The 23,794-nt window shown below is 47.2% G+C and overlaps 2 protein-coding genes across 2 annotated transcripts; both read left to right on the top strand.

Annotated features, from left to right (window-relative positions):
• Window positions 1–2: 2 nt before the first annotated feature.
• Window positions 3–9,282, top strand: CWF19L1 (CWF19 like cell cycle control factor 1; the record flags this gene model as incomplete). Its single annotated transcript, XM_079312010.1, has 15 exons — window positions 3–114; window positions 1,114–1,377; window positions 1,480–1,564; window positions 1,837–1,915; window positions 2,313–2,414; window positions 3,096–3,310; window positions 3,891–4,009; window positions 4,176–4,260; window positions 4,786–4,926; window positions 5,766–5,877; window positions 6,576–6,655; window positions 7,519–7,728; window positions 8,116–8,235; window positions 8,957–9,054; window positions 9,138–9,282. Exons 2-15 carry the CDS (start codon window positions 1,355–1,357, stop codon window positions 9,280–9,282), a joined length of 1,614 nt encoding a protein of 537 aa, XP_079168136.1. The 5' UTR covers window positions 3–114; window positions 1,114–1,354.
• Window positions 9,283–9,376: 94 nt separating this feature from the next.
• On the top strand, window positions 9,377–23,745 carry CHUK (component of inhibitor of nuclear factor kappa B kinase complex; the record flags this gene model as incomplete). The annotated part of the gene is made up of 21 exons (XM_079312000.1): window positions 9,377–9,532; window positions 9,602–9,696; window positions 11,162–11,276; window positions 12,772–12,841; window positions 13,494–13,582; window positions 13,832–13,921; window positions 14,113–14,237; window positions 14,638–14,745; window positions 14,995–15,130; window positions 15,847–16,041; window positions 16,328–16,430; window positions 17,347–17,470; window positions 17,926–18,077; window positions 18,912–18,973; window positions 19,871–19,980; window positions 21,365–21,414; window positions 21,534–21,630; window positions 22,016–22,163; window positions 22,350–22,489; window positions 22,845–22,941; window positions 23,516–23,745. 21 exons carry the CDS (start codon window positions 9,377–9,379, stop codon window positions 23,540–23,542), a joined length of 2,289 nt encoding a protein of 762 aa, XP_079168126.1. The 3' UTR covers window positions 23,543–23,745.
• Window positions 23,746–23,794: the final 49 nt, after the last annotated feature.

The raw sequence follows: 23,794 nt of genomic DNA, 5'->3' as shown, positions 1-23,794 counted from the left end.
CGGCGCCGCTGAGGGGAGGCGGTGGAGGAGCCGCCAAAGTCAGAAGAGGCTGAAGGGCGGTGCCGCTGCTTAGGGGAGGCGGTGACGGTGCGGTGGCGACGCCCCGGCGGGGGGGTACAGGGCGGGCCATGTCGGAGGGAAGCTGAGGGGCGGCCGCCTCTCCGCTCTTTGGACTGCTCGGCATGGCGGGGAATTCTCCTTCGGGTGGCGTCCATGGCCTGCTGGAGTTGATGGGATGGCGCCGGCAGCGAGGCAGGAGCGGGGCGCAGCCCGGCCCCTCGGGGCGCGTTGGGGGACGCGCTGGAGCCGCCGGTGGGCGCGCGAGCGCTTTGGTCCGGTTACCGTCGGTAAAATAAATGAAAAGGACTCGGCTTCCCGCTTCCCGCCGGTAAACAACCGGCTTGGCTGGCTTTTGGGAGCGATGAGGCCCTGGCACAGGGTGCCCAGAGCAGCTGTGGCCGCCCCGGGAGCCCTGGCAGTGTCCAAGGCCAGGCTGAATGGGGCTGGAGCAGCCTGGGACAGTGGAAGGAGTCTCTGCAAATGGCAAGGGGCTTTAAGCTCCCTTCCCACCCAAACTATTCCATTATTATTTGTGGTTCATTCGGGCCAGATGCAGAAATTACTTTACATTTCTGGTGCCTGCTATTGAAACGTTTTTTAATTGAACGGTTCAGTCCCAATACCACAGAAGGAACATACCCCAACAGCATCGATTCATATTTCATCTCCTGGTTACAAAATTCACATGGTAACATTGTTAAAACCTTAATAAAAATATATAAACATTTGATTTAAAAATCCCCTATAAAAGCTATTCGTAAGGTATCGTTTATTTATAAGGCATTATAACAAAATATCATAAAAGCTGTTAAATACTGGAGAGCTTGGCTGGTGTTTACAGCTTGATAAAGTGTTTGTTTTGGTACACCTCAGCGTCATAATTATAAATGTATATTGAAATATAGTATTTACATACATTAACATATATAATAAATATTATAATAATTTATCGGTGTAAATAGTCACGTGCAGTGATTATTTCAGTCACTTCTGAGACAACGATCCCTCTTTTACCCGATTACCTCTTCTACTTCAGGGGTTTTCCAAACTTAGTGCCAGCACTGACTGGAGCGCTAACACACCAGGATAAAAACAACACGCGCAGAGAATATCCGCGATTTCCTGCGGACACGGGGATTTAAAGCTCCCGGCGATTCCGGCTCGTTGTGTGCAGCTTCAGGCACCGCCCACCCGGCAACCGGCGGAGCGATTTGGGCAGCGCACCCGGAAGTGGCGGAGCGCTTTGAGCGGCGCACCCGGAAGTGGCGGGAGGTTCGGGTCGAGCATCTTCGTGATGGCGGGGACACCGCTGCGCGTGTGAGTGAGACGGGGCGGGACAGGGGTAGGGACACGGGATGGGGACAGGGGCCGGACCTGACCATGCCGTGTCGGCCGCTTTTTCCGCGCGGTGTCCCGTAGGCTGGCGTGTGGCGACGTGGAGGGACGGCTGGAGGCGATCTTCGGGCGGGTGCGCGCCATCCAGGCCAAGAGCGGCCGCTTCGATGTAAGGCTTGTGGGGTTTGTGGGGGAGGCGGTTCCCATTCCCGTTCCGAGACGGACGAGGCCGGAGCTGGCCCGGGGTGGGGTTCCTGTGCGGGAGTTGTGCCGGCGGTGCTCGGTGGGTGTTGCTGTCCCGTCCCTCCGCGGCAGCGACCCTCCTCTTTCTGCTCGGTTCGCTTCAGCTAACCAAATGCTGCTGAAGTGGTGCAAGCAAAGCCTTTGTGTGTGTTCTGTCTGTGGTGAAACGGCAACTCCAGCTTTATCTGGTGTTTTTAGATGCTTCTGTGCGTCGGGAATTTCTTTGGCTCTACTTCCGAGGCAGAATGGGCAGAGTACCGCACAGGAGCCAAGAAAGGTAAGGGAGGAGGGTGGAGCCATCTTGGAATTCAGGAGCCACAGCTGGGCACTGTGGTGTTAAAGCAGTTTTACTGCAGCAGGGAAAACCCACCCAGGAAGGAAAGATGAGTTTGTTTGGAGCAGCCCTGGCTTTAGGGCTGTGCAGAATTATGGAGCTAATCTTACACAAGCAGGGGAGGGTGATGTGGGTGGAGCAGAGGTTGTTCATCACCTGCAGCTGTGAGAATGCCAGCCTGGGGACTCACTCTGCTGGAAGGTTTCTTGTTCTGTGCTCATTGCTCCCAAAGTGTGGTGGAGGGTCTGACTGGATGGGGTTTCCTGCTGTGATTCCTGGGCTGTGTGGGCTGGTGCACTGGAATGAAAGCTCACTGAATGCTCGAGGTTTTCTCCCTCAGCTCCAATCCCAACCTACGTGCTTGGTGCCAACAACGAGGACACCCTGAGCTATTTCCCAGACGTCAGCGGCTGTGAGTTAGCTGAGAACATCACTTACCTGGGTAAGGCTGCAGGGGATTTGGGGTCAGGGAGCTGCCTTTGCCTGTTGGGGCTTTCATGAGCATTCTTATATCCCCACTTTAACACCTTCCTGTTTCTGGGAGTTTTAAGTAGCAGTTTTTATCCTGTGGTTCAAACTGGAGTTGAGCTTGATGTTGGTACAATCTGTGTAAAATATGAAAGTGTACCCTGCTTTATTGATTTGTTTTTTCTTTCATTTCTCTGATACTGAACTTGCTGACCAAGTGGTTGCAAGAGCCTGTTCTTTGAGGGTATATTATTCCCAGAGCTTGCCTGTCTCTGTAGGAGAAGGTTTGAATGTGATTTGGTTGTGTGGCTGTACTGGAGTAGCAGAGGTCACAAGCAAAGTGTAGGAAAGGAAATGAAAAAAAGTTTCTTTCCAGAATTGCCACCAGGCCAAAACTGTAACAAAGTAGAGTCATTTGGCTATTTTTGCTGAGATTTCATATTGCTGTGGATGAGTTTTTGGGAAGCAAGGTGGCAGGGAGGAGGGGGAAGCCCGGGGCTTGTCCGAAGAGCTCCGTTTTGAGCTGTGGCACAGAAAATGAGCTGCCTGCGAGGATGGCTGCAGCGACAGCCGGTCAGGGCTGCTGCTGCCTGTGGCAGGGCATTCCCTGGGCAGTGAGCAGGAGCTGCCAGCTCAGGGCTGTGTGTCGCTGCAGGCCGCAGGGGTGTGTACAGCGGCTGCTCGGGGCTGCAGATCGCCTACCTGAGCGGCACCGAGGCGCAGCAGCAGCCGGCGCCCGCGCACTGCTTCAGCGCCAAGGACGCGGCCGAGCTGAAAGCGTCCCTGCTCTCCACCCCAAACTTCAGGGGTGTGGATATACTGCTGACATCCCCCTGGCCCAGGGACGTGGGGACCTTCGCCAACAGCGCCGTGAGTCTTCTGTTCCTGGGGATTTCTGCTTGCTCTGGCAGTTCACCCTCTCTGAGTGCCTGAGAAAGCTGGCAGTGAAAACAGGGAGAGCAGATGTTCTGCTTCTTCAGAGAAGGACTGAAGGGAGGGGGATTTGTGAGACTTCATTAACTTGTGTTAATGTTCCTCAGGAGAACTAATTTTTAGATTATTTGAAACCTGTATGGACATCAATACCACACACATAGCAAAAGAACATTTTTTGTTTCCTCTCAGTTTGTTTCTTTCAACATCCAAAAAGAGATGCAATCCTTAGTTTAAATGCATGAGGAACCTTCCCTCACAGTATAATAACCAGCCCTGCTGCCCTTGGGGGCTGTAGAGAAACAACTTGTTGGGATGTTCTGGCTTAAAAAGAAAAATCAGATCTCAGAAGTTGCCATGGGCATTTTCTGTGGTTGTTTAGTATGTTCTATGTTTGACTTCCCTTGGCATGAATTTTCTGGGAATGTATTCACTGGGGTGTATAGAGAAGTATATGAAACCTTTCTTCTCCCTGCTCTTTGAGAGGTTTAAATAAAGCTTGGTTTGTGTTTTGTAGGGTGAAATAGATACCAAGAAGTGTGGCTCCAAGTTAGTGTCAGATCTAGCTGCAAGTCTCAAGCCAAGGTACCATTTTGCTGCCCTGGAGAAAGCCTATTATGAAAGACTTCCTTACAGGTTTGTAAAATCATGTGAAATCACATTTATTTTCAAGTAAGGGTTCAGTTTTTAAGGAACAGGGGAGGATTGGTGTGCTGTCTGAGTATTTTCATGGCAGACAGGGGCTCTCCCACTGTCCTTTCAATACCTTGTGCCAGTACAGCCAGGTTTTGCTTCCTTACAGGAATCACATGGTGCTGCAGGAGCCCCCACAGCACGTGACCAGGTTTATTGCACTTGCTGATGTTGGCAATACAAGCAAGAAAAAGGTATTCACACCTTTGAGTCTCTTCTTTCCTCAAGTACAATAATAGGGCAGTGAGACCAGTTAGAGAGTGACATCAGGCACTTAAAAGCTTGGCTGAAGTGGAAGCATTTGTTCACTTGAGCCATAGGTATCATTTGCCTGTTATGTCAGAAGAGTAGGGCTGCACATTGTTCTGAGATACAACCACTGAAAATAATGAACTTCTGGCATGAGGTTTCTCTTCTCCCCTTAAGAAAGTTAAGAATATTGATTGGTAATTAAGAATGCAGAGGATCCAGGCCTGGTAACAAAAAAGGCCAGAAAGGAGGCCTGGAAATGGGTAGGGATCAAAGATACACTCCATAAACTCCTGGGTGGGACAGTGGCACAGGGAGTGTGTTTTTCCATGCCCTGCCTTGGCACAAACACTGATGTGCAGAGTGGTGTAGAGCAGAGTGCAGAGCAGTTGTGGGTGTTTTGGTTCATAAATGATCTCCTCAGAGGTGCAGCCATGCTGCTTGTCCCTGAGCCCCTGTGTTTGTTGCAGTACCTCTATGCCTTCAGCATCGTGCCCATGAGCTCAATGGACCCTGCAGAGCTGGTGAAGCAGCCTCAGGACGTCACTGAAAATCCCTACCGGAAACTGAGGAAGGAGGCTCCCAAGAGCAAAGCTCCACTCTCTGCAGAGGTACTGCCCTGTGCTCCTCCACCTCTGCATTCCTGTGCACTCTCTGAGCCCACAACACTGCTTGGCTCTCCCTTTGGGATGTCTCTGTCCAAAACTCTGCTGTGGAGATGGGCTGGGAGAGCTGGGGGTGTTCAGCCTGGAGAAGGTTCCAGGCAGACCTTATTGTGGCCTTTCACTTCTTAAAGGAGGACTGTAAGAAATAAGGGGACAGAATTTTTTCCTCTTTAGCATTAAAGCCTTCTAATGGCATTTGGCTATATGGTGTAACTCAGTCAAATGTTTTCAACCTCTTGTGAGTCTGTCACATCTCTAAGAAATAAAGCCATTCTTTTGGCACTGGCTGGCAAATAAAAATATTTGAATAATCCATAAAACCAGGCAATTCTGAATGTTTAGCATAAGGTTGAATAGGAGAACATAATGATTTGGGGCAGCTCTCTCAGAAGTTTTTCCCTGAGGCAGTGTCTGCTGCATTTCTAGGAGAACAGGTCATTCTGTTCCAGGATATTCAGAAGGCATGTCTACCTGGAAAGGGAGCTCAGGCCTTGGCTGGGGCTGCCCAGAGAGTTTTGGGGTGCCCATCCCTGGAGGTAGTGCCCATCCCAGAAAGGGCTAGAGGTGGCACTCAGTGCTCTGGGCTGGGGACAAGGTGGGCACTGGGCACAGCTTGGGCTCCATGGGCTGGGAGGGCTTTTCCAGCTTCAAGGATTCTGTGGTATTGCTTCTTTTCAAAAGCAATTCACAGCTCTTCAGGAAAAAATCAAATTCTTGTATATCCTGTCACTTTCCATGATGCACTTCTAACTGAACATCCTGTTCACTTTTCATTTCTTAAACAGGAAGAACCAGCTTGTCAGTTTTTCTTTGACCTGAACAAGCATCAGGGAAAGAAACGTCCCTCAGATGGGAAAGAGAGAGGGGACTCCCAACCTAAGCAAGCCAAGAAACCCCGTAAGTGTGAGGATGCTTTTTCCTGAGCTCTTCCCTTGAGGCATTGCATGGACCATGTCACTCCAAGTTGTTCCTCAAGCTGTTGAGCTGTAGGTGTCAGCTGGCCAGAGAGCTCTGTCACTGCCAGCTGCTGGGGGAATGCAGGAGGATGAAGGGTCGCAAGGGAAGATTGGCTGCAGTAGGTGTAAGAAGGGTCAAGAGCGTAGTTTCAAATCTCTTTGGGTCCATGGTAGTTATGGTTGGGCTGATGGCATTTTACCCTCTGAACCAGACATGGCACTTCCAAAAAGCTCAGCTCAGCTCAGCTGTCATAGTTTGGGTGTAAATCCATGTGTTTTGGGTGTGCTGGATAGGCGAGAACTGGCAAGTGTGTTTGACAGCATCTGCTCTTGTCTTTACCTGTGCAGTAATTTTGCCTCATTTTGATTTGTGTGCTTAAATTCTTTTCTTATTAGTAAGCTGTAACTACTGACTCCTGGAACTACTAAACTCCTCTTTCATTAGGTTATGGCATTCTAGGAGAATGGCAGGTGTGACTGCCACCTCCTCCTCTCTTGCTGGAATTTCCCTGGCCAGAACTGTGTCCTTGTGATACATTCAGCACTTCATAAACTGTAAAGGGTGGCTGGAGACTAGCAGATTGTCTGTATCCTGACAAATATCCCTTTTGCTAATCCTTGTTTTCTTTCCCAACAAAGCTCAGCCCACAGGGCCCTGCTGGTTCTGCCTGGCCAGCCCAGAGGTGGAGAAGCACTTGGTTGTCAGTATTGGCACACATGTAAGTATCTGCAGCATGGGCTGTGCTAGGTCAGAATCATGCAAAGACATGGCAAAACAAAATACCAATCTCCAGTTTTAAATTTAAAACTAAAACTTTATTTGCAGTTGGCTCTTGGTTTTGCTTTCAGTTTCTTTGCATCTCCTCTACAAACACATAAACTCTTAAAGTGAAGCGTGGTCCAGGTTAGTTCCAGTAGCAGAGCTGGATTCCAGTGCCAAAATACTTTTTGCTGTGCCAGCCCTCTGTTACCATCTGGCAAAATTTTTCCAGCTGGAAGTGACCTAGGACCTGCTTGGACAGCTGGATGCACCAGTGCCAGATCTCTCTGGGATGGCTGGTTACAGTTTTATTGTATAGAGATGAAAAAGAAGGCATCTCCAAGATTTTGAGATGTTGACTTTGAAGCTCAGTCCATCGTTGTTTTATGCACTTTGCCAAAAGTTACTGCTCCTGTATAGCATAATCCACTTACAGGGACAGGTTTGTCCACAGGCTTAGTTTAAAATTTTAAGTGGATTTCTGTGTCAGAATAAGAAATTCATGCCTCAGTGGAAAAGTTCACTAAGCAGCTTCCCTGCAGACAAGGCATTCTCTGGCATTCAAAAGATACTTTTTTTTGGGTCCCTTTGTTAGACTTTTGGCTCTTTCTCATTCCTCTAGTGATTAATAAATTCAGTAATTAATTCTAATTAGTAAATTCAGTATAAAAATAAATGCAAATAAAATAGCTAATAAACAATCTCTAATAAGCAGCATAGAAGACTCTCCTGTTCCTGAGGCTGGGAGCTACTCAGAATGAGTAGTCAGAGAGTAAATTCCTACAGCACAGTGAGTAACTGGTGTGTTGTGTTTCACTCTAGTGCTACCTTGCCCTGGCCAAAGGGGGTTTGTCACCTGACCATGTCCTGATTTTGCCAATTGGGCACTATCAGTCAGTGGTGGACTTGTCTTCAGAGGTGCTGGAAGAAGTGACCAAGTACAAGGCTGCCCTAAAGGAATTTTTCAGAAGCAAGGGAAAGAGATATGTCTTATTTGAAAGAAACTATAGGAGTCAGCATCTGCAGCTACAGGTATGGTTTGGGTGTCACCATGGGAAAACATAAATTTGCACTGAATATAAACTGCAGATGAATTGAAAGAGTAATTTCGGGGTTTATCCTGGTGGTTGCTGTGTGTGGCAGGTCTGTAAATGTATCAGAACTGTAGCAGAACTACCACAGAGATGAGAAAGGAGGGGACTGTGCTGAGAACTTCCAAGCTTTGAGTTTTCAGCTCTCTGTCCAGCTCCTACAGGAAAAAAAGTCTCATAAGTTTAAGCCTGTAGAGATGGGTGCTCACCTGTCTTGTGTGATGAGGCTGAGCTATACTGAGGAGCTCACGAGCTCCAGTGATGGATTGATGACTTTCTGCAAATGGATTGTCTCGTTTTCTTTTATGGCAATGTCCTCCCTCTCCAGGTGATTCCTGTCCCACTGGACCTCTGTACTTCTGAAGACATCAAGGAGGCCTTCATTACACAAGCACAGGAGCAGCAGATTGAGCTGTTAGAAATCCCCGAGCACTCGGATATCGCGCAAGTATGGGGCCACATTTCTCCACTTCCCCTCTGTCCTGCTGTTCTGTTCCCCTCTGAGGTCACTGTGGGGTGGGGTTAAGCTGTAGGAAGCAGAACTTCATGGGCTTGATTTGGGGATGTGCCAGAGGTGTTCTGCTCTGGGAGAAGTTCCTGTGAACAACAGATGATTTTTCACCTGAGAAATGTGAGCATGCCTTCTTCCTCTAAAAATGTGCAGTGCTAGGCTGGGGTGACCTAGATGAGGTTAGGAATGACCTCATCATTCCTGCCTGGTTCTCATTTAATCACTCACAGCAGAATTAACACCACAAAACATCATGGGTGAACTGAGCAGGAAGTGACCCACTGCTCCTTCCTCCCATGGAAGGTATTGTTTGAGGTCAGGCACTGACTCAGGCAGTTTGTGGGTTATTTTTCCAAGTTTCCTCCCAGGAGAGAGGACCATGGCATGGGGACAGCTGGGAAGAGGGTCTGGCTGTCACCTGGTAGCTTTGCTCAATGTCTCTTCCCACCTTTATGCACCAGAAGGGTGTTTAGGAAGGCGCTGCCCCGGGAGGTGGTGGAGTCAGCAGTCCTTGGGGTGTTTAGGGTACAGACTGTTAACTTGTTAACTGCCATGCTCTAGTTAGCAAGGTGGTGATCGGTCCTGTGTTGGCCTTGATGCTCTCAGAGGTGCTTTGCAGCCGAGCTGATTCTGTGGTTCTGTGATTCCCCACGCGCAGGTGGCTCAGCCGGGGACGCCGTACTTCTACGTGGAGCTGGACACGGGGGAGAAGCTGTTCCACCGCATCCGCGGCCGCTTCCCGCTGCAGTTCGGCAGGTGCGTGCCGGTCCCGCCCCCACCGTGACGTTACAGTGACGTCATTATGACAGCGCGGTGACGTCACGGCGCTGTCGTTGCAGGGAGGTGCTGGCGAGCGAGGCGCTGCTGGCGCAGCCGGATCGCGCGGACTGGCGGCAGTGCGCCGCCCAGCGGCCCGAGGAGGCGGCGCAGGCCCGCGCCTTCCGCCAAGAGTTCGAGCCATTCGACTTCTCCCTCCGGGACTGAGGCGGCGCTGCCGGCGGCGGCCCCGGGCGGGCGCGGGCGGCGCCGGGCGGTGACGCGGCAATAAAGGCGGAGTGCCGGAGCGAGCGGCTGAGCCATGGAGCGGGCCGGCCCCCCCGCGCCCGCCGCCGGCGAGCGGGCCCCCGCCGGGGCGGCGCTGCGCGGGCACCCGGCCGGCGGCTGCGGGCCCTGGGAGATGCGCGACCGCCTGGGCACCGGCGGCTTCGGCAACGTGTGCCTGTACCAGCACCAGGTGGGGCCGGGCCGGGCGGCGGGGAGGGCACGGCCGGGCCGGGGCGGCTGACGGCGCTGTGTCCCGCAGGACTCGGGCGACCGCGTGGCCATCAAGTCGTGCCGGCTGGAGCTCAGCGTCAAGAACAAGGACCGCTGGTGTCACGAGATCGACATCATGAAGAAGTGAGTGCGGGCGGGCCGGCACGGCTCGGCTCGACTCGGCTCGGCCCGGTGGCACCGCACAGACAGGGAGAGGGGACAGCCGGGGTCTGTCCCTGGACTGGCCGGGAGAGGGGAGTGCGGGATGTCAGCCCCTGGAACGGCTGGGGAGACGGGACCGTGTTGTGGGGACAGCTGGTGACTTGTCTGCTGAGCCAGCTTGGGAGTGGGGACAGCCGGGGATCAGTCCCCGAACCGCTTGTTACCTGTCATGCTCTGTGCTGATTTCTTCCATCCCAATGTCCCAGCTCATGCCTTGGCTTGGGAGCTCGGGATCCCCATGCCCCCTGCCCTGTTGTGCTGCCTGGGCTGTTCACTCATCCAAAATTCCTCCAAACTTACACCGCCCTGTGGGTTGTTTTGATGTTGTGACTTGGGAACACCCACGTGTTCCCATACCCTGCGGTACCTTTGTTTTTGATTTAGCAACCAAGGGATCCTGGAATTGCTTTTTTTCTGTTACTCTGCCGAATGTAAAGAATAAATTCTCCTTACACTTGCTTGTGAGAAAGTCCATGCTCTGTGCTGCCCACCCTCTTTCTCCAGTAGGTGAAACAAGGCTGGACAGCTTTGGTCTCATGGATGTGGGGGCTGCCTCTGGGTGTTGGGGTCTCACAGAACTGCTCCCGAGAGAGAGATCCTGGAGCAGGACATCCTCTGTCCCATTGTGGGATGCTCTGAGTTGTCCTCCCCAAGGCCTGCAGTGACCCTGCTGTTCAGGGCTTTTCTGAGCTCCTGCTGTTGCTTTGTTACCCTCACCTGCTCCCTGTGTGCCATGATATGGGGGGAAAACCACTTGCAGGGAACAAGAATTTGCAAGTCAAGGCTTGGCTATGTCTGATTTGGTTGCTGAAAAGAGCCACTGAGGCACAAGCTGCTCTTGCATTGGCATCCAGAGGCTTTGGAAGATGTAGAGAGAATTAATTTGCCTTCATTTCCTTCTGGATATGTCATTTATTCCCAAGAGCAGCATGTATTAGAGACAGCCAGGAAGCAGCTGTTTGAATTCAGCTGCAGAGGTTCATTTTTCCCTCTGAATGTGGCTTTCACCTGCCTGCTGCAGTTACACAGCCATTAAGGGATTCTTGTGAAACACTTGGGCCAGGGAGAGTCTGTTCCTGTATACAGCAGCACATATGCACACACACACATGTAACTGCCAGGACTGTGCAAGAATTCAGAACTTGAGTCTGGATCCCCATCATCAAAGCCCTGTACTTGGCTTTGAGACATGGTTTCTACTCATTACTTGTTTGTGTATTCCCAAGGTATGGATTTTAATGCATTTGGGTACTGGTAGGTACCAGTTGACAAGTGTGCAGGGATTCCTGTGGGAAACAGAAGCTGTCCCTGGCACATAAATCATGATTGCTCTGCAATCTGTTTCTCATTCTCCCAAGAGAGTTTTCATCCAGCTCTCTGTGCCTAGGCTGAACCATCCCAACGTGGTCAAAGCCTGTGAAGTTCCAGAGGAGATGAACTTCCTGGTTAACGACGTTCCTCTCCTGGCCATGGAGTATTGCTCGGGGGGTGACCTCCGCAAGGTAACGCCTGCTTGGCTTCCAGTAAAAACTCTAACCCAAACAAGGTGTGTTAGTGCTGCTCCTGCAACCAGTCTGCTCTGTGCTGCTTTGATTTTTGGGTACAGGTGTAAGGAAGTAAGTGTAGGGTGAGAAAAAATCACATGTGGGAAACGAGGCTTGTTTTTGAAACCAGAGGGCAGCCCAAGGGCAGATACTCTTATCCTGGCACAGTGTGTCCTTTCCTGGAGCTGCTTTAGCATTAGTGCAGCTGCTGACACCCAGCATGTTTGGCTTGTTTGCTGCTGTGCTCCATCTGTTCAGAGTGACTGGTTTGGAGTCGTGTATCCAGTGTTACATTGCTCTCAGCACAGGGAATGAGCCTGTTAGTGCTGGACTGGGGCCTCCAGGGATTCTGAGCCTTTACTGTCAATCTGCACACGGGCAACACCCAAAAATAAAGGAGCCTTTCAGTAGCTCCCCAGGCAGTGGCTTTGTGACCTGATAGAGTTGATGCTCCCTTTCCATTACAGCTGGATTCAGGAAGCAACTTGTGTGGGGGTGAAGCAGCAAATCCCTGTCATATCAGGCTTTGCTTAGGAATCACCTCATCTACATGACCAGGAAACTCATATTTCTGTAGTGTTTGTTACTGGTGTTAAACAGCCAGGGGAATGTGAGCAGCTGGTGAATGCAGTAACCTCATCTCATTATATGGTTTTGAGTTGTTCAAAACAGTCTGAGAGGCACACTTAAGGCTTAAGTTGCAGTAAAAGAAGGGGGATATATGAAAAAGCATCTCCCAGATGCAGACACACATCTGGTCACATTCTCAGAGACATCTGGCTGTGGTATTGCAGTAAAAGTTTGGAAACTCCCTGAAGGTAGATTAGAGACTGGCTGAGAAATTAGCTCTACTTACAGTGCAGTGCTTGCTCACTTCATTTCTGATGAATTCTTAGGTATGGATACAATTTAGGAAGTAACATGCTTCATTCCACCTGCTGTTCTGTACTGCTTTGTTTCTTAAAGGAAAAATTTTTTTTTCTTTTTTTTTAATTTCTGATTGTGTTCTTTAAATCTTTCTTGTTTGGCACCATTTGTGTTTCACTTCACTATTAATTAATATTAATTCACTATTAATTAATTAATTAATATTAATTTCTCTTTGTAAATCCATGATAAGGGCTGTAGCATCTCAGTCATCTCTAAAAGTCTTGAGTGCAATAAAAGTCAGAAATTGCTGAGGCTGCTTTTATTGACAGCTCATTATGACAGTCCTGGGGGGGAGCCTCCCTTGCCTTCCTGTGCCCCTGCCTTTGTCTCCTACCCCTTTGCTTTCTGAATTTTCATTTTGTTTATCTTCTTGGCCATGATTTTATTGCACAAAGCCTCATTCAGCTGGAATGATCCTTGAGCTGTGCTGTTTGCTGGGTAGTTTCAACAGGGGATGGAAAATGTTGGTTTTTGCTGCTAACTGTTGCAAGTGTGGGTCTGAACACCTTTTGCTTTTTTGTAGTTGTTAAACAAACCAGAAAACTGCTGTGGGCTGAAGGAAAGTCAAATCCTTTCTCTGCTTAGTGACATTGGTATGTAGTTAGTGCTTTCTTTTTATTTGGTTTTTTGTTGGGGTTTTTTTTTGTGTTTGTTTTTTTTCTTTTTTAAGTGTAGTGGCATTTGCCTTTTTCAGCTGACCATGAAAAGGGAACTAAAATGTGCAGGGTATTGAAAAAAAACCAGGCTCATTGGGAAGTACCTGGTATTTTGGATACCATGGGAAGGAAGAGCTGTCTGATAAAGGGCATGCCTGGACTTCTCTAAAAAAAAAGATTTTCCAGGAAAGCTCCTTGTTTTCTTAATTCTCTTTCAGGTAACCTGCCATTGCTTGTAGGAAGAGCTAGTTTTAGCAATGAGAAAGTATTTTAAAATACTGGCCTGGACTTCTGTCCTTTCAGTGCTCAAGAGGACTTCCAGCTGAATTCCTTTATCCTTGTTTCCCTTCCAGAATGTTGTTTTGTTTTTGTTTTTTTCATAATATGTTGAGTGTCTTTGGCATGTCTTTGCAAAGATGTGAAAATGCAGTGGAGAAGAAACACAGGTTTGGAAGCTGTTAAATGTAGAAGTGAGTGGAGGAAAATTGTGGAAGGCTGGGAACTTGCCCCCTAGTATTAGGTTTTTATCAGATGTACTTTTAATCAATGTGAATTTTATTTTCTGTGAAAACAAACCCATGTCTTTCAGGATCTGGTATTCAGTATTTGCATGAGAACAGAATTATACACAGAGATTTAAAGCCTGAAAATATTGTTCTTCAGGACGAAGGTGGGAAGGTAAGTCATGTGGTCAGTGTGTTTCCACTGTCATTTCTGGAAGTTGTCACATTGAACTGGACTGAAAACTCAACTGTACATTTACTAAAAGCTTCAACACAGAAGCTTTGCCATGGGCTTTCTCCAGAATTTCCATTCTGGCTTATCTCTTGAGAATATTCTGTGGCTGTCACTGAGCAGATTTTGGGTTGTTTGGTGTTTTTTTCCTCAGCATTTGCTCTTCTGATGAACTGTTCAAACTGTTTGCAGATTGTTCACAAAATAATAGACCTGGGATATGCAAAGGATCTGGATCAAGGAAGTTTATGCACTTCATTTGTTGGAACATTGCAATATCTGGTAAGACTTTTTCTAGTGTTGCCAGCACTGGGGCAGGGCAGCTGTGGCTTGGCACTGCCAAGGGCTGAAATCTCCAAAAATGCAGATCCTGGGGACCTGTCCCAAGTGTGTCCTGTCTCAGGGAGACATACCTGGATGCAGTTTTGTCTCTGCAGAAGTGCAGCAAAGTGTCTTTTTGTGATTATTTTTAGGCTCCAGAGCTCTTTGAGAACAAATCCTACTCAGTTACTGTTGATTACTGGAGCTTTGGGACAATGGTGTTTGAATGCATTGCAGGATTTAGGCCTTTCCTACATAATCTACAGCCATTTGCCTGGTAAGACACTTGTTCTGGAAGAAGTACTTGGAAGTTCTAATGCTTAAAACTGCTGAAAGACTTAACCAGCATGTGGAGGTTTCTGCTTGTCTTGCTGTGCCTGGAGTGTGTGTTTGCTTGGTTTTTAAAATGGTGGTTCTGAAACAGAAAAAAAAAAATGGGAAGCTTGTGTTTCTGCTAGAACAAGAGAAGAGGTAAATCTTCCCAGGGACAGAGTTATTTGGAAGGGCTCCTCTCTTCCACATGGGAATGTTCTGGGTGAATTGAAAAGGGCATCTTTGTCCTGAAAGGTGTTTGTTTTCTAAAGCTGCTGGATGCTGGCACTTTTTTGCTGTCTTTGCTTTCTCCCTTACAAAAGTAGCACTCCTCAGTATACACACAAAGAATTTGATTTTTCCAGGCATGAAAAAATCAAGAAGAAGGACCCAAAGCACATCTTTGCCTCTGAAGAGATGAACGGGGAGGTTCGTTTCAGCACCCACCTGCCTCAGCCTCACAGCCTCTGCAGGTAGGTGTGTGCTCATCACAGCTCTAAACTGAGGGCTCTTCCTTCTTTATCCCAAGCACTGAGAGCTCCTTCTTTCTCCAGAGTGTTTCAAGCTCCTGGCAAGCTGCTGGTTGCTGTTTAGGGATAACCTGTAGTCAGTAGCTCTTTTTTGGGTATTTTGGGCTCTCTTGTGCCCATTGCTTGCAAATATGGTCAGAGCTGTTTCAGCCTGGTGAAGGCCTCCCCTTTCTTACAGCCCTTCTGCTTTAGTTTGATTGTAGAACCCATGGAAAACTGGTTGCAGCTGATGCTGAATTGGGATCCACAGCAGAGGGGTGGAGGTTCAGATCCTGAGACCAGTCGCCCCAAGTGTTTCCTAATAATGGATCACATACTGAATCTGAAGGTGAGTGGGGGCTATTGCTGGGTTTAAAGGCCTTCTGGAAGCATCCCAGAGGACAGAGGGTGTGCTCAGTGGAGCAAAGCTGTAATCCTGGCATCATCCAGCTTCCAGGGTCAGGAGGAATTGTTTTTCTTGATATCAGGAAGTGAGTGCATATACAGCCTGTCCAGTACACACTGGAAGACAAAACATCTCCTGCAATAAAAATCTTTACATTTGAAGTAGAAGGATGACCTGTATTACTGTTTTTTATCTTGGAAAGGGCTCACCAGGATCAAATAAGGATTTAATATTTGCTAATAGCAGTTTTCCCAGACTTCACTGTTGATGCTGTGACCTCCAGGTGTATTCATGTACTATGGTAATAATGCCTGTAGTAGAACAGAAGTGACATTCACTTGATTTTTCCTCTTCAAATAATTACTTGAGCTTTGCTGGACTCAGACTAGCCAAGGCAAGCCTGTGTATAAAAAGGAGGATAATTTTGTCTCAATTCTTTTGATGTAATTAAGCTGCAGCAGGGCTTGTGAAGGGTGTTGGATTGTTGTTTTCTCTGACATTAAAAGTTAAAGGGCCAGGCTCTGAGTATTTTATGTGGGGCATTACTCCTCAATTTATTATTGTGATTATTAAAACCAAATGATGCTCTCATTCTGACCCTGTGGCCTGTGTGCCTTTGATATCCAAGGATTTATAATCTACTCATCCTCTTTTTACAGATAGTACACATCCTAAACATGACCTCTGCCAAGATTGTGTCCTTCCTTTTGCATCCTGAGGAGAGCCTTCATTCCCTTCAGAATCGCATTGAGTTTGAAACTGGGATAAGCACTGGAAATCAGGAGCTGCTGTTGGAAACAGGGATTTGCCTGGACCCTCGGAAACCTGCTTCCCAGTGTGTTATTGATGGTGTGGTAAGGATGATTCTGTTCATGTCTTTCATGCTCTCAGGGAATTTAAAATCTTAAGGAAGATAATGTAGTAACTCTAAAGATCTTTTATTGGGTAATGTAAGCAGGTTTCTGTACTTGTACTCTGCCTAAATACTTAATTAATTGCTAGCAAAGAGTTCTGTAGTATCTATCAAAAGAAGGCACTTGGTAAGAGAGAGTGCCCACAACAATTAGTTCATGATGTACTGGGTTAATAGGAGCTGCTTGGAATTTCTCTTGCTTATATCTTCTTCTCTTTTCTTCCCAGAGGGGCTGGGACAGCTACATGGTCTATTTGTTTGATAAAAGCAAAACTGTCTACGATGGCCCCTTTGCTTCTCGGAGTCTGTCTGACTGTGTCAACTACATTGGTGAGTATGCTGAAGAAGTGCTGTTCTCATGCAAAATGAAATGAAATCTGCTTTATAAAACCCTGTGTGTTGTCTTGAAAGGCTCTGTCTGATTGAGAGAGAACCATTTAAGAACCTGTAGCACTCTTAACACCTTGTCCTGATGTCAGAGCCCTGGCATCAACAGTTTGTGTTTTTAGGAAGCTGCTTCTCTGCTTGCAGCTTCCCCTACTTGTCTCCTGAGATCACAGCAGTCTTTGCACACCCTAGTAGACCTCTCTGGAGGTTTATTTATCATAAATCTGTATCTGTATGAATGACCCTCTGTACCTCTGTGAAAGGAAAGTAGTGTCAGGACAGGACACGTCTGCTGGGATACTGCATGTAAAGAAAATGCCTTGAGATATGCAGTGACTTAATTTTCTTTGTCCTGTCTCCACTGGTTTTCCTCATCTTCTAAGTGTCACTCAGGTTTTCCTGTGTCCTGAGTGTTTTAGTCTGGTGAATCTCATTAAGGCTTTTACACCATGGGTATTGATACCCCAGTGTACTGACAGTTCCCATCTCTGTCAGGAAATGCACCTGCATCTTTCCCCTTAAACATCTACATCAAGAATTATGAGAGGATACCTATAAAAGGTTTGAAGACATTTTCAAATGCAACAGATCAGGACAGGGACCAGTATCAATGGATTAAATGGAGCAACTACACTTGCTGCCTTGGGCTTTAAGAGTTTTTTGGCCAAAACGCCTCACAAGGGGTACATGACCTGTTCATGTCACATACCTGGAGAGCTGTGACTGAAAAGCTTGTACATGCTTCAGCAGCATCACCTGGAAATTGAGCAGAACTTTGCATCCTAGGCACCTGGAGCAAGAATTAGGAATGTTATCCTTTCCCAGAGTGGTCACTGCACTGTGTTTCTCCTGTGTTCAGTCCAGGACAGCAAAATCCAGCTGCCGATCCCTCAGCTGCGCAAGGTGTGGGCAGAAGCGGTTCACTACGTCATAGGGCTGAAGGAGGATTACAGCAGGCTCTTCCAGGGACAGAGAGCTGCCATGTGAGTTGTCACTCACTCAGAGGGATCACTGCTATGCCAGCACAGGCTCTGTTTGCCTGGAATTGTGCATCTCGGGGAGTTTTGGTTCCCCAAAGTTCTACAGCCCTCTGCTGTTCTGTGTCTTTACATTATAAAACATATTTGGGCTGGGAGCTTATTCCACTCCAGGAATTGTGCTGGGTAATGCCTGACTCTGATAATAACCAAAAACCACTTGAATATACTCAGTCTCAGGGTGAGGTTGATGGGGACCTCGGGAAGCCCTCCATCCCAATCCATGCTCAAAAAGGACCACATCCAGACAGCTTTCAGATATCTCCAAGGGTGGAGATTCCACAACCTCTCTGGGCAGCTTATCTTAGTGCTCAGTCATCCTCAGAGTAACAGAATTTCCTCTTTTTGAAGTCCAGGTGGGCTTTCCAGCTCATGTGTGTTGTCCTTGTTCCATCTGTTAGGCTCAGCCTCCTTCGGTATAATGCCAACCTGATCAAAATGAAGAACAACATGGTGTCAGCATCCCAGCAGCTGAAAGCAAAACTGGAATTCTTCCACCAGAGCATTCGCCTCGACCTGGAGAGATACAGTGACCAGATGGCTTATGGCATATGTAGGTATTGGGGAAGACTTGCCTGGGTATCTCCTGTGATGCTGTAAAGGAGCTCAGCATCTTTATTGGGTGTATGTTAGCCAGGAGAAGAGTTTGGCAGGAGGATAAAAACCAGAATGTTTTTGGAGACTTCAGTGACAGTGAGACAGGTGGTCAGCTGTTCTACACTGAGAACAGAAAACAGGAGCATTAATAGTACTGGTGATGTAAATATTTGCTGTTTATTCCTTCAGAGTCTGATTCATTTGGAGTTCTGACTGGGCACTAAGTGAAGACAGAGCTGCTGCACTTGCTGGCAGTGCTGGCAAGCTGCTATGCTTGTTATCAGGAGAAACCATTTGTCAGGATGAGAGATGGAAAAGCACCAGCTGCAGTTTCACATACCAGAACGAAATAGTGTTCTGGAGAGAATAGCAAGATTTACACATAGTATGAATATATATGGCTAAAAAATGCAACCTGAGTCAAAAATTATGACTGGGCTGAAGGGTGATGATGGAAAATGGAAAGACACTGTGAACTGGGTTTGGACAGTCTGTGTTCAATCAAAAGTGGCAGTTGTTGAGCTTAATGGTGGAGTTTGAAGACTCAGGGTTGTTTTAGGCCAGTGATTGCAAGCAGTGAAATCCTACCAAAGGGTTTGTGTGTGAGTTCAGGTTGGGCACAGAGTTGCAGCTTTGCTGTCTCTGTTATCTCTGGGTCAGGACTCCTGCTGGGAGATTCAGCATCATGTTCTTTGTGTTCACATTACACCAATATAAGTAAAGTTCAGGTCTTCTTAATTTTTGTGTCTTAATGTCTTTTTATGAATTAACAACTCTTTTTTCTCTTAAGCTTCAGAGAAGATGCTCAAAGCCTGGAAGGAAATGGAAGAGAAAGCCTCTCAGTGTGCACAGGTAGGATATGTTAAAGAAGCTGCATTACCTCTGTGAGAGGGAGATAGATTGTGACAGGGATTTAATGTGTCCCTGCTGTATCCCTTCAGTGTTTCATATCCTGCCTGCTGTGGGAGCTGGAATATCATTGCAGGTGCATTAAAAAAGTTTGAATGGATTTGGACAAAAACCAGCAAAAGTCACTAGACTCAGTTCTCTAAAAAGCAAAGTGGAATGCAGAGACATGTTACTTGTTGCCCAAAAGAAATGGTGTTATGGGTCAGGAGTCTTCCTGGCACACAGAAATTCCCATTGCTGTAGCTGAAACCCAGTCACTTGCTATGCAGCTATTTCAAAATTGCAGGACTTCACTGAGGAGTACAGACATAAATCACTGGCATGCTGCAAGTAAATATGCAAATTAGTTTTAAATAAAAACAATCTCTTTTTTGTTATCTGAAGAATGGATAAAAAATTGGCTGCTTCTAGCAGAATAATTCAAGGCTGTCTCTGGCTTTTTCCAGACAACCAGGAACCTCTCCCAATATTTACTTGGCAGACCATCAGAATTATGTTCTGTTATTCCACCTGCCCTGCCCCTTCTTCAGGAATGGAAAATGTTTCACTCTGTATACAGGGATAGCTCAGTCTGTCTAGGAGGCAATCCAGAGGCATGGAAAGATGATTTATGAAGAAACTGATTTTTCTCAGCCAGTGTTGGTGGTCAGGTGTTTGGTTGTAGGTGATACCATGCACTGAGAACAAAAACCTCAATTATTCTAGCAGTGTTATGTCAAAGAGCTTTTTTGTCTCCTGAACTCTCCAGGCAGTCAGCCCATTATCCAAACAAGTGTTCTGGGGATCTTTATCTCCTTGATTCTCTCCTTCAGTCTGATCTGTGCCCACATTTCACCTCAGGCTGAAGATATTGGCTACCTGGATGAGCAGATCATGGCTCTGCACACAGAAATTGTGGAGCTGCAGAAGAGTCCATATGCAAGGCGCCAGGGAGAGGTCATGGAGAGCTTGTAAGTTCTGTGCTTCTCATTTTTACTGCAGACAATGGGATTTTATGTATTTCAGTGTCTGAGAGGTTTTTTTCCCCCTGTTGCTGGTTCCCTTGGTGGTTTTGAAATGCAAACCACGAGTACAGAGTATTGTAGGGCTGATTTGAGATCATTTTGCTTGTGAAAGGAAAGATCCCATCACTTGTGGGACACTTCCCTGTCACTGAACTATGAAATTTCATCTTATAAGAGCTCAGGAATAAGATAAATCTTGGTGTCAACTGGGGATTTCCTTTTGTGTTGGAGAGGAGTGACTTTCTTGCTGTTGAGTAAGAAAACTTGGTGATCATTGTAAAATCCTGTTAAATACCTTCAGTATTTTCAAACCAAAGGTGAATATCTCATGAGTACTTGAATATTTGGAAAGTTTATTTATTTTTTAAAGTATTAAAATCTGAAAGAGCTAAATGGTTATTTCTGGTCTTGAGAAGACATAGGAAGCAGTTACTAGGCTGCTGCTGAGAGCACAAGTGGCAATTCTAAAAGAGAGGGATGGAACAGCCATTAAATCTGTTTATAGCAGCTCTTCAGAACAACTCTGACTGTTCAGGGAGGAAATGTGCCTGCTCCTGGCATATTCTCCTCCCTCCCTCTTTGCTAAGTTGCTTTTCATCCTGTGTAGTTGCTGCAGAACTGGTGCACAGGGGAGGAAGTGGTGCAAAGGAGAAGCCACCTCCTGCAGCAGCACCTCAAACTAATCAGGATCATAAATCCTTAAACATTATTTTTAAACAATTCCACCACTGCAGACCAGGATCAGAGCTGGGAAACTGCTATTTATTTCTGACAGGCTGGGATTTAGAACAGAGAGGATTTTGTTCAAGGCTGGAAGTTTTCAGTTTGGCTGCTTTTGAAATCCTTGAAAGAAGTAATGTTTATTTAATGGGAAGAAGAGAAGCACAGTTGTCTTGCTTGTGATGCAGCTGTCTCTTTCCATTTACAGAATATCACTAAAATTCAGGCAAAAAATGCAGAACAGGGACAAAAATTTCTCACGCAGTTGTGCAATCACAATTTCAAAATGAAATTGGATAATTAAGGATACAGGGGAAAGAAAACACAGCTGAGCTATGTAAAAATTTGAAACTGAAAATAAGCTCCACTTGGTGTGGTTTTCTGAGAAGAAATTGCATAAAAATTGGAGATAAAGAGAGACAGCTTTTGGGAAAGTGTTAGATTCCATCAGAGAAGGAGCATCCCTGTGTTTTTAAGGCCATGCTTCTGTACCAGCTGCAGGAGAAGGTCCAGTGTCTGAAGTCAGAAAGGCATCCCTTCACTGCAGTAGTTTTTTTCTTGAGTCACCTGGCTGCTGACACCTGCCTGAATCATATTCTTCTTTTTAAAGGGAGCAGAGAGCCATAGACCTGTACAAGCAATTAAAATCACGACCCCCAGGTATGGAAGAAGATGATTTAAAGACTGTTTCACACTTTCACCCCATGATTAATTGTTTAAACTGAAACCCAGGAAATGCTGTGAGGATTTACTAACGTGGTGGTTGCTGGCCCTTCCAGATCATGCCTACAGTGACAGCACAGACATGGTGAAGATCATTGTGCAGACAGTTCAGAGCCAGGACCGAGTCCTCAAGGAGCTCTTCGGGCACCTCAGGTACTTTATGCAGACAAAAAGTCCAAACAAATCCAACTTGCAGTATTTGGAGCTTTGGAGTTGGAAAGGATAGGGAAAACAAAGGAGGTCAGAGCCCAAAAAGTTCCATCCACATTTCTCATAGCATTCTGCTCCTCTGTGTCTGTGTTGAGTTTCCACCTAATTTTTGAAAACATGACTGTTAGCATCCATTAAAATGAGGCAAAATCTGCCTGTTGGAAGTTGGAATTCAAATCTTCAAGAAAAAAAGTGGTAGCATGACAGAGCCAAGAAGATACCACAGTGATTTGTACATTATTTTTTGGAGTATCTTGAATCCCACTGTGGGCTTTTCTTCTTGCTAGAATGTGCTGGGAAGTGACTTTGTGTTTGGTTTTTATTCTAGCAAGCTCTTGGGCTGCAAGCAGAAGATCATTGACCTGCTCCCTGAGATTGAAGTGGCTTTAAATAACATCAAGGAAGCTGACAACTCAGTGATGCAGATGCAGGGAAAAAGACAAAGGGAGATATGGCATTTGCTGAAAATTGCTTGTGTGAGTAGCTGTTGGGCTATTTGTTTGCATTTCCTTCCAGTGCAGGAGGCATCAAAGTAAACTCAGCAAAAAGTGCCACACCATGGTTGTTTTTTTTTCCTGCAGAGGGCAGTCTGAGATGGTAAAAGCAGAAATCTTGCCTAGGTAACATTTAAGCCTAAATCCTTCTGAATTTCCTTCTTGCAGACTCAGAGCTCCTCTCGATCACTGGTCAGCTCTAGCCTGGAAGGGACAGCCTCAACTCCAGCAGCCACGTGGCTCCCCCAGAGCTCCTCAGGGAATGCAGCTCCTCACCCTCTGTCCTCTCTGGCAGCTCCTGAAGATGGGTATGGGCTGCTGGGGGAGGAGACACTGCAGGGCTGGTTCAGTATCTCAGGGGCTTTGTGCTTCCCACTCAAGTTTCAGGAGTTCATGTGTCACTGATGGTCTGAAAAAAATCAGGGATTTGGTTGAATTCTCTATTCAGAAACTTGTGCTCTCTATTTCTGAGCCACTTCCACATGCTACATGCACTGCTACAGGACTGTGCCACCTACCACTGCACAAACTACACTTTTTTGGGTTGTTTACTTTTTGTGGCTTTTTTTTTTCCCTCCTCCCCACCAGTGCAGCACATTTTGATGGGGGTGTTTCTTTTGGTGCTTGAAATCCATCACCTTAGGGCTTTTTTACTTCCTGCAGGGAAAATTTTGCTGATGTCATCAGGGAGAATGTGAATTACCTCGAGCTCTTCAGCAGCATTCTGCAGGAGATGAGGCAGGAGCTCAACAGCATGATGGTGAGTGCTGGTGCATCTGCCAGGACCTGGCTTTCAGGGGACACCCAAGGGATGTGGAGAACTCCTTGAGTAGGAAAAAGTACCAGGTTGCTCCAAGCCCCATCCAGCCTGGCCTTGACCACTTGCAGGGATTCAGGGACAGATTCTCTGAGCACCCTGTGTCAGTGTGCATGGATACATGTTTCTTCCCAACATCCCATTTAGCTCTGCCCTCTGGCAGTGTGAAGCCATTCCCCTTGTCCTGGCACTCTAGGCCCATGGGAATAGTCTCTTTGCATCTTTCCTGTGGCCCCTTCAGACACTGGAGAGCCACAATTAGGTGACTCTCCAGGGTGAACAACCCAAATTCTCTCAGCCTTTCCTCAATGGAGAGAGGAATACTCATCCTTTGGCCATCAGTTTGGGAAATTTCACAATCTTTCAACCTCGAATGGGCTCCAGAGGGCTGAGTGAGTCCTGCTGCTGTGGTGTGCTGTAACTCCTGGCAGCATCCTTTCTAAGGGCAGTTACTGATTGACACACATCCAGTAGCCACACCCTGCACTCAGTTGTTTTTTTTTGCTACTTTTTGCAGAGTTTCGACTGGAGCTGGCTGAAGTAGCCGCAGGAGCCGAGGTGCTGCGTTACCCAAGTGCCTTCTGTGTGCCGAGTTCCCAGTGGGACACAGCAGTGTTCTGTTGACATCACTGGCTGTCCCCGCAGGGAGCGACCTGGGCCCGGTCCGTGGAGCCCCCTCAGGGCCGCTGACGTGTGTCCCATGAATGTATAGCGCGTGTATATATAATAAACACTGGTGAGACACACACACTGCGGCCTGCTCGCTCCCGCGCCGCCATCACGCCGTTGCCTGGCA

Source organism: Erithacus rubecula (assembly GCF_903797595.1).
Source record: "Erithacus rubecula genome assembly, chromosome: 9".
In the NCBI taxonomy this organism is placed as follows: Eukaryota; Metazoa; Chordata; class Aves; order Passeriformes; family Muscicapidae; genus Erithacus; species Erithacus rubecula.
Note: the sequence above shows the minus strand (reverse complement) of the source record. Positions and strands in the feature narration are given on the sequence as shown.